Consider the following 15,066-nt stretch of genomic DNA (forward strand, 5'->3'; position numbering starts at 1 on the left):
GAGTTAGTAATTAATAGTGATATAAGGGTGCGCTTTAGTTGCAGGCTAAGCGCCGCAGATTTCGCGCGGGGCGGGTGTTGTCATTGTATTTTCACGTGACAAAATAAATTTTCATAGAACATTTAGTCATAAATCGCGTGAAAATGCCGCCGAAAAAGCGGGAGAAAGAAGTGGATGGACAAAGAGGTCCTCGAATGGATCAAATACAAGCAGATCATGAGCTATTCCTGCAGGCCTTCGAAAGTAAGAATTTACAGATATAATTTTTCTTTTTCATGTTTTGTTGTGATCTATCGTTAGTTAATATCAAGAAACTTAACGATTAAACAGTTAACAATTGCTTTTCGTGTGAATGTTTATTACGAATGTTAACAGTGATCGTACATAACCCCATTTGGTTAGAATGTACCAAGCGCCGATCTTCGCGTCGGTACTTTTCGTTCCCTCCTTTTACGTCAATTCACACCGACACCTGTCATTCTTTTATCGTGTTTATAGTTTTTTACTCAATACAATCCGAATTGAATAAACTATTTCAATTAGATACAAGAGAATCGTGTAGTTACGATATCTATTTATTTTTCAATATTATCAATCGTTACACGTAATACTGTTTTGATACTGATAAGAGTAAATGTCTTTTAAATTGTTGCGAAAATAACATACGTTGATTTATTTTAAATGTTATGAAAGTAACACGTATCCTGTAAATATTTACTGAAATTTTATTAAATATATACAGTGCAATATATTTGATAAAAATTAATTCAAGTAAAGAAAAGGAAAAATTAAATACAAAAAGGGATGAATTGGGGAATGAATAAATCGAAATCTAATTCAATTACTATTACTCCAAAAAAAGTAAATATGATTTGTTTGTGTGTAAATGGTATCCTTTTCTATTTGCTCAATAAAATTCTTTGATATCAAAAATATATTATTCAAGTACAAAATGTGTGTGGCAATATAAAGAACAAGGTATCAATCCTTTGCAATATATTTTGGATTTTTTTGATTCCAATTAAAATTACGAATTTTCACGTTAAAAAAGAAGAAATTTATGTTACCATTTAATACAATAACTAAGTAGTTAATGTAACTAGTTGCTCACATTAAGCAGGAAGAATTTAAATTTAAACACTTTTTGTTCAAGATGATGTTTCCTTTCAGTCATATCAGTTTTAATGTTGCATTTTCCTATCATTAATTAGAAGATCGAAATCTTTTCTGAATTAAGAAGTCATGTAAGAGAGATTTCAATCTTTAATTAAAATTTTAAATCAAATCTTAATTGATGAATACACGCATGTTAAACAATTGAAAGTTATACGCAATTTTAATTGCAATGAATCTTGTTTTATCTGATAATGTGTAAGGAATCAGATTTTAATCTACGCTCCTCGTAACAATGTGCAGGCGTCTCGTATCACACTAAGAATAATTTCTTCATACATTTCCCCCGGAATCTTGAAATATTATGAAATACAATTTTCATTCCATCTTTTTAAGCTTTTATACGGACCCTTTTACTTGTGGGAATGGTATCAAACTATATGCCATCTAGCGGAATTTAATTAAACTATCTATTTTATTATGCAATAAAATTGAACTGTTTTCACAAAGATAATATTTAAATTTACATATTATATATAATTTATTTGTATTGTCAATTTTTATAATGGGTTTATATTATTTTTCAGAGCCAACCCAGATTTATCGATTTTTACGTACAAGAAACCAAATTTCAGTGAGTAAAAAAGTCAATTTCTATTTTATATTTTATGTTAATTTATAATTGTTTATAGTTTTTTTAATTCTTAAAGTGTTAACTGAATGTTCTAACATTTCGTTGTATTAACAAATAAAAAATACATGCTAGATCACAGTAAAATTTGTTTATAATTGAAAAAAAGTGAGTGGATATGTACCTGTGTACAAGTCTTTACACCAATAATTTAGTGAGCTTTTTGTAGTTATAAGAAAATATATATTATAATTTATAATAATGTGCTTCTAAATATTTATATGCTACACTTATAATTACAAAAACACTTTGAGTCATTCTATATTTGTTTTTAATAACTAATATGGTAGGTATACAGATTTATTATTTTATAAAATTCATCTATAATTTAAATAAAATTCAATTCAATAATTTATAAATTTTTCTTCTTACTGATTGTTTTATGTCCTTCATATTTTTATGTTTATATTTAAATGATACACAATTGTATAAAGCATTCTACATAATTTTTTTAGCCAATATTTCTATATAGAAATTTAACTTATATGAAGCAACGTATGTCCAGAAGTCATAAGTCTAGAAGAGGATTTAAAACTGATACAATATTGGAAAAGTTAATGTCAAAAAACAAACAGGAAGAAAACCCTGGTGTTCGTGGATATATGACTCTTACTTTTCTAGGTTTTTATGATAAGAAAGGTAACCATGTATCAAAAATTGTTTTAAATTTCTCTATTATTATAATTTTATGTACATGTATATATATGATTCAATTTTACTAATCCAATTTTATTTTATGGTAATGTTATGATATTTAGTTGAAATACCTCAAGATCCAGTAAAAGTAGAAACATTGTTATTGAAAATATGTCACAAAAAAAGGAAAGATGTGAGTTCACCAATTATGCAGGCAAGTATCATTTTTTAAACTTCATAATTTACTAAAAACATTAGAAGTAAAATAATTATTGTTATTGCTACAGGGGTGTTCTAATTATTTTTTACTTCAGGTTTCTGTTGGTACGAGTGAAGTTCCGATAAATCCATGTGAAAATCAACCTCCACCAAAAGCACCTACTATATCTATACCTAATGAGTCATTCAGTTTAAATAATGGTCATGTAGCTAAAACTTACATGCTTTTACTTAGAGTTTATTGTACGTCCAGTACTGGCTGCCTTATGCATAACTGTGATTTAGATGGTTGGTAAAACCTTGTGAGAAATTAATGTGAGAAATGTATTTTTACTACATTTTTTCATTTTTCAGAGCCGGCTCAAAAGCGTCGTAAGTCTTCTACAGGTTCAATTAAAACCACAGGAGAAGAAGTAAAATTGTATGGTTCTGAACTCATAGTATATGATAAACATAATCGATGTTTGCTCACCGATGGCGATTATGAATTAGGTTTACAAGAAGTACAAACCAATATTCGATCTAGCCCAAAGAAGCACAGCTCTTGGGAGTCTGTACCTGACATCAAGGAGTGTGGTCCTTTTGAAGTATTTAGTAAAGGGCCAACATTAAAATTTAGACTTAATTGGACAACTGAACCAAGTAATGGTTTGGTTGATAGACCAACACCAATACATACAGCACCTAGTGGTGATAATAAAGAAAATCGATCAGGAAACAGTAAGTTATTTCTATTTCATATAAAACTAAATTCAGCAAAATATATATAATTTATATTTTGATATATATTTGGTTTAGCTGGTCTAGAACGATCTTCCACAAATAATAATAGTAGTATTAACAATAACAACAATTCTACACTGCCAACACCTAGTCCTCTTAATTCTTCGAGAATAACAACACCTAGTGAGAAGATGGACACTTCTGTGGGTACCCAGCAGATAGTTTATCAGTTCCTGTATAATAATAATAGTCGGCAACAAACAGAAGCTTGCGAAGATTTACATTGTCCTTGGTGCTCGTTAGATTGTGGAAAGCTCTATTCGCTGTTAAAACACTTAAAATTATGCCATTCGCGGTTTACATTCACATATGTGGTAAGCGCTGATTACAATATATAATGTAGAATGTACAAAAATGTTATCAAGTAAATTATATTTATTTCATTAGCCAATTCCACAAGGTGCTCGTATAGACGTAGCGATAAATGAATGCTACGATGGCTCCTATGCAGGTAGTCCTCACGAATTAATTTCGCAACCTTCTAGCGTAGCGTTTTCTAGAACAGGGCCGACAAGACGTACAAGTGTAACAAATATTTTAGTATGTCGCCCAAAAAGAACTAAACCAAGTCTTTCAGAATTTCTGGAACTTGATGAAAACGAATACGAAAGCCAAAGACCTTACATTACAGGACATAATAGGTATATTGCTTGCGGTAGAAATATAACTGTTACTATTTACAATACAATCAACGTGCAAACTTTTTTAGATTATATCATCATACTGTTACCTGTTTACCTATATATCCAAAAGAAATGGATATTGATTCGGAAGGGGAGAATGATCCGAAATGGTTACAGACGAAAACAATGATGATGATCGATGATTTTACAGATGTAAATGAAGGAGAAAAAGAACTTATGAAAATGTGGAACTTACATGTTATGAAACATGGTTATGTGGGAGATTGTCAAATACCGTTGGCTTGTCACATGTTTCTAGAAACTAAAGGAAAAGAATTGCTCATGAAAAATTTATATCGTAACTTCGTTTTGCATATGTGTAGCCTATTTGATTTTGGTTTGATTAGTCCTGTGGTTTTATATCAAACGATTCAAAAATTACAAGAGATAATGAAGGAAGGAGGCGAAAATAGTGATATTCGAAAAGTTTTACAAAAATCGCACGAAGCTCAAGTTGAAAAATGGCTTAGTACAGGTTTCCGTGCATCTTCAGATACCAGTAAGCAAAATAGTACAACTACTAAAGTAAATTTTAATAATGACGTATCAAATTCTAATGCAAGACGCAAAACTTCTTTGCCCCTTGGTTCGCCGAATTCGCAATCTGCCAAAACGACGGTATCTATCCACAATAATGTTAGCAAACATGCTAACATGATGTCTACGTCATCGAATAAGACTGTAAATCATAATAGTACAATTCAGAACTCTGTTAGTAAAAATGCTAACACATTTATATCTGTACAAAGCAATGCGAATAAAACTGCTTCGACAGGTTGTATAACAAATACTACCAACAGTAAAACTTCTGTAACAGTTACAATGACTAATGGAGTATCTAATCAAAATGAACCAGGACGAAGACAAATAAACGATATACCCACCCGGCGTAAAAGTACAAATTCAATAATTCAGATTTCAGAAAATACAACACTTTTACGTCGAAAATCAATGGCCAGTGAAAATGTAACTACCGAATATCATAGAAGAAAATTAATTTTGGATACAGTACCAAATAGTGGTAATGCTAACCAAAAACCACCCCAAAGTGGAAATAGCTATTAGTAATTGGTATACATGTGTTGCTGTACTAATTGTACGTTTTTGTACACCCGTGTGCAACGAAGGCTTTTATCAGCAGTAAGAAATGTACGGATAATCTCAAGTCCCGACAACCCAGACTTCGGGGTAAAACGAAAAAGTTCAGGCGGAATTCGACGTGATAGATATACTCATATTCGACTTTTTGGTGTACGAGTCCAGACTGACTTCGGATCGTGTCGACAAAAATGGGATGCGCATGGTTCCTAAGCTCGAGAGACAATTCAAGTATAGTCTTGTTACATAGTTTCTTTTTATATAGCCTATTGAACGAGTTTTTTTTTTGCACCACTTTCAAGAACACTAATGACTCCCTATCATCGTAGTCCCATCCAGAGTCATGTAACAAGACTTCGCTACATTAATAGAGAACCGAACGCGTCTGATTTTTTCCGAGTCAGTCCAAAGTCGGACTGTATGTTTATTCCAAAAATGAAATCGAATTTCGAGATTCTGTTTCGATTTTATAAAAAATAGATGTCTATCGAGTGCTACACTTCTTCTTAATTGAAAAAAGCCTAATATGCACGCGTTTGTACAGTATTTGTTGCAAAGAATATAATTATAATTAGAATGATTGACATTTAGCTAATATTTGATAATCATTGCTCTAGCCGTTAGATCAATTTTCTATGAATTTGAAAATTGCAATGTAAAAATGAAACAAGCAAACAAATTTTCGAAGAAAAAAAACAAGAGAAAAAAATGTGAATAATCCCCATAGGTTTAACAAAAATTTTTGAAGTAATTGAATATGGATAAAGAATTTATTTTTTCGAATATACGTAACCGAAACCCTAATTTCATAAAAATATAATATACCCGTTCTTTCTTGGTCTAGTCAATGATGCTTTTTATGTTTTCAATTTTCTAAAGCTTTTTATTTGCTTATTTACGAACATTGTATTGCCTCATATACTTACATTTAAACAAAAAAGAAAACAGAATTGAAAACGAGGGCACTGGATTCATACTTAGAAACGATAGCTTATTCTTTTGTACAATAAAACAATTGTAGTTTTTGTGTTATGATCATTTAAATTATTTTATGAATTAATGAATGAATTTAATGTCTAAAGTTAATATGAAATTATAAGAACTAGTACGTAATCTCTTGGAAGATGGGACCTTGGTACAATTACTTCAGATATACCTTGTAAATTTAATTCCATAAACTGAGGCTGTAAATTATAAGTTTTATCCAAAAATGAGGAATGAAGTGTTATATAAAAGTGCCTTTATGAAGCAAGAAAAATTGAATGTGAGAGTGACTATCGCCAATTAGTGACTTTTTAATTGAGTATTTATTTAGGGATGTGCGGATACCCGAAATTATGGATTCCGTCGGGTTCAGAAAAATTCGACAGGAATCGGGTAGAAGTACCGAAGAAGTACAATACAAATGTTGGAAGTTTGAAAAAGGGAGAACATTCGGAAAATTTAAAAAGACATGACGACGATGTGCTTTTCACACGAACTTCTCTGAACCCAATTTGAAGATCGGGTACTCGACATGTTGGGCTACTCGCAAATTCCTAGTACTTGTACTCATTTATCAGTGGAAGATTTTTTTTAATTTAACATAATTTGTGTACCGATTGTCGTTCTCTCAGACAAACTTGTGAATAAAATTTAGTATATTACAATTAACTTATCTTAAGTGTAATATACGCAACTTTACTGCCGATAATCGTTCGAAGAAACGTTTACATTCCCGTACACTGTACGTGACGTTTCTTTGTAGTTTAATTAGTTGAAGTTTTTGATCTTGTTTAAGTTCATAAAAAGTGTATTGACTTTTAGTAAATCTCGTTCTCTTCGAACGACTTTAATCACTGTCCATTAATATTACTACTTATTCTAGGCTGTAAATAAAAAAAATCAATAAATATGGAAACCTTGTAACTTAAAATATTTACACTTTTATTTGAAATCGTAAAAATTGTTTGTTTATTATTTTTAAACGTGACATTAAATTATAAAATACCATTGAATTCTGTACAAAAATTAATTTACATATTATCATATGTTTTAACATTATTAAATGTTAATATCAATTAAAGATGACAAGCACTTATGTAAAAATATATTTATTATTTTACAAAAATACATCTTTTTATAAAGTTGCTAATACTTTTGTTATAATGAAACTAGTTAATGAAAATATAAATATAAGATATTTTCTTATCATCAACTATCCTAGATTACATAAATGTTATCTCGAATTTTTTAAAACATAAGTAGTCAGGTACACTATCTACTATGCCAATATCTATACCACTTATTAAACATATAACTTTCTTTGATTATGTACAATAATTTATGTATTTAATACTGTTCAAAATTATAGCACACTATCACATACATGTTATATGTTAAATTATTTCATTTATTTTGTTTTCTATTTTCATAAGAATCATTTCTTTTACTCTATCATATTGAAAGTATTGTGGAAAATCTATTTTAATATATTCAATATGCCAATTAAATTGCTGTTTTTCAATGCATTTTAAAAATTCTTCAAACATTGGTGCAGTAGTATCCATATTAGCTGTAGTGAACACAAATCTTTTTTCTAAAGTAATGTAAACAATTTTTGATATTGATGAATTTAGAAGCTTTGCTAATGTTTGAACAAATCCTTCTGTTATACCTTCGTCATAAATTACTGTAAAGGTATAAGAAATAATATTTTATAAATCATTTCCTTACATTTTTATTTCAAACACATAGATTTACTAACTCACCATCCGCAGCTAAAATAATGTTTGCTTCATTTATTCTTTTTTTATAAAATGTTGGCCATTTTAAATTCAAAAAATCTAATTCATGAATATAAACTTTAGACTTAATATAAGTATGATTTCGTAAAAAGTTTCTACGTATCAATTTTAATATTCCTTTCTTGTCAATATCTAGAACATAGAAATTACATTTCTATCTAATATATAAAATTATAATAGCATCAGGTTATTATATTTGTTACCTGTACAAATTATTTCTTTAGCCAAAAAACTAGCTACTATGCTGGTTAATCCAACACCAGCACCTACTTCTAAAATTACTTTATCTTTAAATAAATCAGGATTTGATAAAATATAATCAGCTAACAAGAGGGCACCTCGCCATACTTGTAATCCAACATGTTGTAATTCCGTTGATATATAATGTTCTATAAATATTAATATATGATTTGCTATATTGAGCTATTTTGAAGTATACAGTTAATTATATAAATTAATTTATACCTATTGCCAATTTTCCTTTTTGTTGTCTGTTTATATCTATATCATTATCTTTATCATAAGTTATACTTCCATTTGTACATTTTGGTTTTAACATATAAGATGGATATTTAAAAATAAAATTTGATATTGCACCTGTAAATACATTGTATACGCATTGCAGAATGTTAAATGAGCATTTAAAGAAAATGTCAAACAATGAACTTACAGTTCTCTTTAACTTTTATGTAAACATTCCTATTTTCTGTAAATATTTCCGATGTTACTGTATACGCTGTCATCTTTTATATTAAAATTACTTTAGGTAACTGTAAAACATTCCTCTTCCTCTTTTACACATATATATTGTTCAGTCTTATCATCTTTCTAAACAAATAAACAATATTTAAATAGAATGACTTTTTACAATAATTAAATTTTAATTCACTAAATACAACACTTGGAAATAATTGCAATGTTCTTGTTAATTATACAGTGTTGTGTACAAACAACTTTTTAATAAGCGATATTTACATAATACATCAGGTCATCACTGTTTGCTGACGACTAAGCTATGACTTCATTGTATTTGCTTATGCAGCAGTTATATGTTTTAATTAAACTTATATAATACATTATTGTATATAAGTACATATTTTCAAAATTATTTTTTATTTTGAAAAGTATTATACATTGGAACTGAGGGAGCCACCATCTCACATTTGACTATGCTTGACACAAAATGAACTAGTTTGCTTTTAAAAGTAAATATTTATATAGAAAAATTTTATTATTTATCAATTCCAAAAGTGCCTGTATTTAAACATAATGCTAGCCACTGCTTTGTGTTATGAGAGATGGTGGGAACCGCTTCCCTTTGGTCGCCATTTTCCCTAGGAAAGTCAGATGTAATCTCCAATGTGTATATACTTTATTTACGAAAAATCATTCCCATTTCGCGCACTGCCGTTAACTTCAACAAGCTCCCTACGAATTGGTGTTACCCCCACTGCTATATACTTTCTACTCCATCGGCTATATACCCTGTGAACAAAAATCTGTGACTGGAAAGAACAGATGAGAACGAGAATAATATAAAATAGGAGTAACGAAATAGGGGCTTGACATTTATCCAGCATCAGATCTTCTACGTTCAAATTTCCAAATTCCAGATCTACAAACATGATCATATCATCATAAAGGGTATACAAAATAAAAGATCGCTAGGTATGTGCACTTGACATCTTGAAATTTGTTAATGTGCATGCGCGTTGCTGCTAGTTACGAATCCTACTTGATCCAATCAAAACTAACGTGCGCAGAAGGAATGAAAATTTGTAATACAGCGAGTATGATCTCTTGTTGAGAAGAGTATAGTAAACTCGTATTAACATCTTACCAAATTCTATTCTTAACTATAACGTCAGCCAATCAGCAACTCCCACGATGAATCTGATGCCACGCGTTAACCACGATCTACCGACTGTATAGTTCTCAGCATCAGTGTAGTTGATCACTTTATTCGTATTCCTCAACGAATGGTGTTGGTGTCTATGATTTCAATATTATAACGGCAATTCAGTTTTTGAATAGAATCCACAAGTTTCCGTTAGTGTGTCGTACTCTTAGTCATTAAAAAATAATATTGTCTTTGTTTAAAGATGAAGTTTTTTGCGTTAACATTTGCGCTAATATCTTTCTTTGTTGGTACTCTCGCAAATGTCGAAACTGAAGATGAGGTTCTGGTGCTGACGAAAGACAATATCGATGAGGTTATTAAGCAAAATGATTACGTACTTGTTGAATTTTGTAAGTAACAATTAATCTCTTAATTAAACAGATTTAAACTGCATTTTCTTTAATACAATTGTAATTTTATTTATTATTTTTTATGTACATGTCCGAAATATGATTGTAGTTGAACCAGATGTGAAGTCCGTACACGTCACCACTTAGATGCCGGTTTTTTAAGATTAATCACACTTGTTGACACTATTAAATAAAATGTTAGTTTTAATATGACCCAAATCTAAGTTGGTAGATTTATACATCTGAAAATTTAGAAATGAATTATTTATTTGTTTAAATTTCTGACATGCATCTTTTATCAGTATAACTTCGTGAAAATAATTTTTTTGACTGTACAATTAAAAATTCATTATATATTTTTATGTAATTATTTATTTATTATTTGCCTTTCAGTATTATTAGATGGTTACACATCCATTTCTCTTATCATTTTTTCAATTTCACTGAAATTCGTTTTTACTTCTTTCAACATTCCTTCTTTTTTTGTAGGAATTCCTATATCCCTATTCATACTTTATTTACATGTTATTAATTTTATTTACTTATATGTTATTGTTAATGTAGATGCCCCATGGTGTGGACACTGTAAAGCTCTGGCCCCCGAATATGCCAAAGCAGCAAAGAAATTGAAAGAAATGGGTTCTGAAATAAAATTAGCTAAAGTTGATGCAACTGTAGAAACAGATTTAGCAGAAAAGCATCGTATTGGTGGATACCCAACCCTCCAATTTTATCGTAAAGGTCATCTTATTGATTATGGTGGTGAACGTAAAGCTGATGATATTGTAAATTGGGTGATGCAAAAAGCTGGTCCGGCTGTTAAAGAATTACCAACAGTCGAAGAAGCTAAAGCATTTATTGAAGCAAAGAATGTTGCAATTGTTGGATTCTTTAAGGTTTATAATTTATTATATTTTATTGAATGTAACAGTAATATGAATGAAAAGATAGTTTATATTTATGTTAATAAATTTGAATACTTTATGTTATATATTAGGATGCAGAATCAGATGGAGCAAAGGTATTCTTAGATGTTGGTAATACACTTGATGATCATGCATTTGGTATTAGTAGCAGCCAAGAAGTTTTTGATGAATATGGAGTAGAAGATGGCAAAGTTGTATTATTTAAGAAGGTAATTTTATATTATATTTTATAATTTTTTAATTTTTATGTTGTTGATTCTGAATGTTCTACTTTATTAAAATCTGTTTTAGTTTGACGAAGGCAAAAATGAGTTTACTGAAGAACTTGAATTTACTAAATTACAAAACTTTATTTCTGTATACGCATTACCTTTAGTTGTTGATTTTAATCAAAACACTGCTAAAAAAATATTTAATGGTGATATTAAGAGTCATTTGCTTGTCTTCCTAAGTAAAGAAGCTGGTCATTTTGATGATTATGTAGAAAAGATCAAGGAACCAGCAAAGAAATTCCGTGACGAGGTAAATACATGTAAATTTAATATATAAATAGTAACATTGTAAAGGAGATATTTCGATAATAATAATAATATGTACACAGGTCTTGTTTGTAACTATTAATGCTGATGAAGCTGATCATCAGCGTATCTTAGAATTCTTTGGTATAAGCAAGAATGAAGTACCTGCCATGCGGATTATAAAACTTCAACGCGATATGGCTAAGTATAAACCTGAAAATCCTGAAATCTCTAGCGAAAATGTTTTGGAATTTGTAACTGATTTCATTGAGGGCAAATTAAAAAGACATTTGCTCACACAAGATTTACCTGAAGATTGGGACAAGAACCCTGTAAAGGTTCTTGTTGGTACTAACTTTCATGAAGTTGCATTTGATAAAAGCAAAAATGTGTTAGTTGAGTTTTATGCTCCATGGTGTGGACACTGCCAGCAATTAGCTCCTATTTATGAAGCGGTATGTTTTGCTCTAGTATTTTTTAGTTAATAGAAATCTTTAATTAACAAATTTTTAATAGATAAGAATAATTTTTAGCTTGGAGAAAAATACAAAGATAATGAAGACATAGTCATAGCCAAAATGGATGCCACGGCAAATGAATTGGAAGATGTGTCAGTTGTTAGCTTCCCTACAATTACTCTTTACAAAAAAGAAACTAATGACGTAAGGATTTTGGATTTAATTTGTACTAATTTCTAATCAACTTTTAATAGTACAAATATGATTATAAATGCAATTAACTTCTAGGCCGTTGATTACAATGGTGAGAGAACACTTGAAGGACTTTCAAAATTCATTGATTCTGATGGGACTTATGGTCAAGCTGCAAAAGAAGTTCGTATACACATTTGGCGAAGTCTCGTTATATGGCCCAAGATAGAAACGAGAGAAATTGTGAAATTATGGAATTTTTATCTTCTATGCTTAATTGTGTATCTGACAGTTTGTGCAAAGAACTTGCGTGAAATATAAAATCCATATAACGAGACTGCACTCCACAAACAGTGTAAACCTAATTTTCGAATGAATCATAAAATTTTAATGCTTTTATTATTACAGGCTCAAGAAGAAGACGAAGACGATGATGTGCCAAGAAAGGATGAATTATAAAACATACATCATCATAAACAGATTTAATAACTTTTTGCATTTGCTGTTTAACAAACTTATAGACCTTAACAGATATTAATTTATAGAAAATCTTTTTAATCATTCATCGTCGTTTTGTTACTCTTAAACTACAGTTTGTAAATTAGTTTTTCAGTGTACAATTAATTATTAAGGATTTATTTGCAGTTTTACATAGGATTTGTTTATATTGGATGATTTTAATAGCTTGGCCGTGCTATAACCCTGTTCCAAATGACGATAGAAAGAATTATGGAGTAAAATGTTTTATGATATATACTTTTTTCTGTCTTCATTTTGAACAGAGGGTGACCTGCTACTAAAATCATCTTGTGTGTATGTATGTATGTATGTACGAAACATATATATATATGATATATATATGTATATATATATATGAACGCATATGCATACGATTGGCAAAATACGATTACGATACATGCTCCATACGACTGAGTATCTGATGTGATAAATTGCAAATAGTTGGATAAAACAATTTATTTTATATGTGTTATTTTACATGTATGTGCAATACAAAAATAACTTCTATATCAAAGTACAATTTAGGAGCAGAGCAATTGCGCCATTCGTATCGTACTTATCATTTTTTCGTGTAATTTGTTTATTCCATGAAAATTAATATCCGAATACGATATCTATATCATGTGATGTTGGATGCATGAAGGTGAACTCGTGAAAAATTATTAAGCTAAGATTCTCGTAAAAAATGTGAATCGTGTTTTATTTTTATAAGGAAATTTTGTTTTTTATTAAATACTACGTACACATATACGCTCATGCAACACATATATACTGGAAATTATTGTCTCTATTATGATAAAGTAGGAAAGAGCCGTTTTACTCAAATTTATGATTCATATATGCATTTCCATTTACAGCATTTAAAGTTCTTTAGAATATTAATAATAATTTTGTAAACATTTAATATAGTAGCGACATTCTGTTTTCCTAAGTTGAAATAAGTAAACATTTTGTAAAAGAAATTTTATTATATATTAATATATAAATATGTATAATATTTATATTTATACCACTCCCATAAATAAATTCCAATAAACAATACATATTCAGTTGATAATGACTCAACATTACAGAAACTTAACGCTTATATTACCAGCAATTGTAAAAGATAAATACTTTCTATTTATACAGTTAACACTTTAAGAGATATGCGATCTTTTTGGTTTTTATAATAATTTAATGTATATTATTAAAACATTTATTATTTCTTCCCTACTTATTTTTTTCTTTCTTTTTTATTAGGAACAAGAAGATTTGATGACAAAAATGAAACAAACATTCGACTTTTCAAGACTAATCGAATTTTTACATCAAACATTTATATTCACTGAAGATGTAAAACATGTATTAAAATCAAATTGTAATGAAGCTATCATTACTTTAAAACCATGGTGCTTGGAAGTTAATAGTCAACAAGATTTGAGTAAAGATGTTTGTACTTGTCCTAAAGTAAGATTATTGTTTATTATTTTATACAGTTTTTTATTGCGAAATCGTAATAATTTTATTTTTACATAAAAGGATGAAACTGAAATCGAAGAAATTGCCGCAGGAATCAGTAAAACATTACTACAAACACAGCAGTTACGAGAAAAATTATCTTTTAACGTAGTGAAGGGAAAAAATTCAAAACGTCTTGATGTATCTAAAATTTATAATCCCCAAACACTTGGTAAATTCTTCTGATATTGGTTCAATTACTAAAAGAAATTTCATTATTAAACTAATGTAATTATTGTATCTTTTCAATTTAGGTAACAGACAACAAGGATCAAAGAAAAATTTTAAAATAGATAATCAAAAATTGCTTTCTAGTAAAAATGTTAATGTTGTCAAACAAAATATGCAAGAAACAAATTTAGATAAAAAATCAAAAAGTAAAGTAGTAAGAGAAGATGTAAACAGCAATAAAGAGATAAGAAGTTATGATAAGCAATTGATAGCAAGTTCTGGAAAATTTTTGGGAACTAAAAACTTTCTTGTAATAAATAAATGGAATGTTAAACACAAGAATGAAATAATGAAACACAAAGTAGGAGAAAATTCTAAATCTTGTAATTCTGACAACAGTTCTTCTACAACATCAATCAATGAATTGAAATGTTTATTACAAAAGGTATCATCGAAACCTAATAGTGATTCATTCTTGAAGATGCATAGTACAAAATGTCCATTACATGAAGATACAATTCCT

At 29.2% G+C, this 15,066-nt stretch overlaps 3 protein-coding genes across 4 annotated transcripts; 2 read left to right on the forward strand and 1 right to left on the reverse strand.

The window, feature by feature from the left end:
* Positions 1-19: 19 nt before the first annotated feature.
* On the forward strand, positions 20-7,138 carry Su(z)12 (Polycomb protein Su(z)12). Its single transcript, XM_003706841.3, has 9 exons — positions 20-243; positions 1,701-1,747; positions 2,260-2,443; positions 2,563-2,654; positions 2,755-2,947; positions 3,014-3,379; positions 3,458-3,756; positions 3,830-4,083; positions 4,152-7,138. The coding sequence occupies exons 1-9, from the start codon at positions 144-146 to the stop codon at positions 5,188-5,190; spliced, it is 2,574 nt and encodes an 857-aa protein (XP_003706889.2). The 5' UTR covers positions 20-143; the 3' UTR covers positions 5,191-7,138.
* Positions 7,139-7,300: 162 nt separating this feature from the next.
* LOC100881288 (methyltransferase-like protein 22) lies at positions 7,301-9,988 on the reverse strand. Of its 2 annotated transcripts, none has more exons than XM_076539386.1 (6): positions 9,850-9,988; positions 8,680-8,837; positions 8,475-8,606; positions 8,213-8,398; positions 7,974-8,141; positions 7,301-7,894 (listed from the first exon to the last, which is right to left on the reverse strand). In XM_076539386.1, the coding sequence occupies exons 2-6, from the start codon at positions 8,750-8,752 to the stop codon at positions 7,602-7,604; spliced, it is 852 nt and encodes a 283-aa protein (XP_076395501.1). In that variant the 5' UTR covers positions 8,753-8,837; positions 9,850-9,988; the 3' UTR covers positions 7,301-7,601. The 2 variants fall into 2 exon arrangements, with proteins under 2 accessions (XP_076395501.1, XP_003707043.1); XM_003706995.3 differs by lacking the exon at positions 9,850-9,988 and adding an exon at positions 8,985-9,733.
* On the forward strand, positions 9,956-13,913 carry Pdi (protein disulfide isomerase). The gene is made up of 8 exons (XM_012293821.2): positions 9,956-10,259; positions 10,824-11,155; positions 11,257-11,394; positions 11,477-11,707; positions 11,787-12,158; positions 12,237-12,365; positions 12,450-12,536; positions 12,762-13,913. The coding sequence occupies exons 1-8, from the start codon at positions 10,112-10,114 to the stop codon at positions 12,810-12,812; spliced, it is 1,488 nt and encodes a 495-aa protein (XP_012149211.1). The 5' UTR covers positions 9,956-10,111; the 3' UTR covers positions 12,813-13,913.
* Positions 13,914-15,066: the final 1,153 nt, after the last annotated feature.

Source organism: Megachile rotundata, chromosome 2 (genome assembly GCF_050947335.1).
Source record: "Megachile rotundata isolate GNS110a chromosome 2, iyMegRotu1, whole genome shotgun sequence".
Taxonomy (NCBI): domain Eukaryota; kingdom Metazoa; phylum Arthropoda; class Insecta; order Hymenoptera; family Megachilidae; genus Megachile; species Megachile rotundata.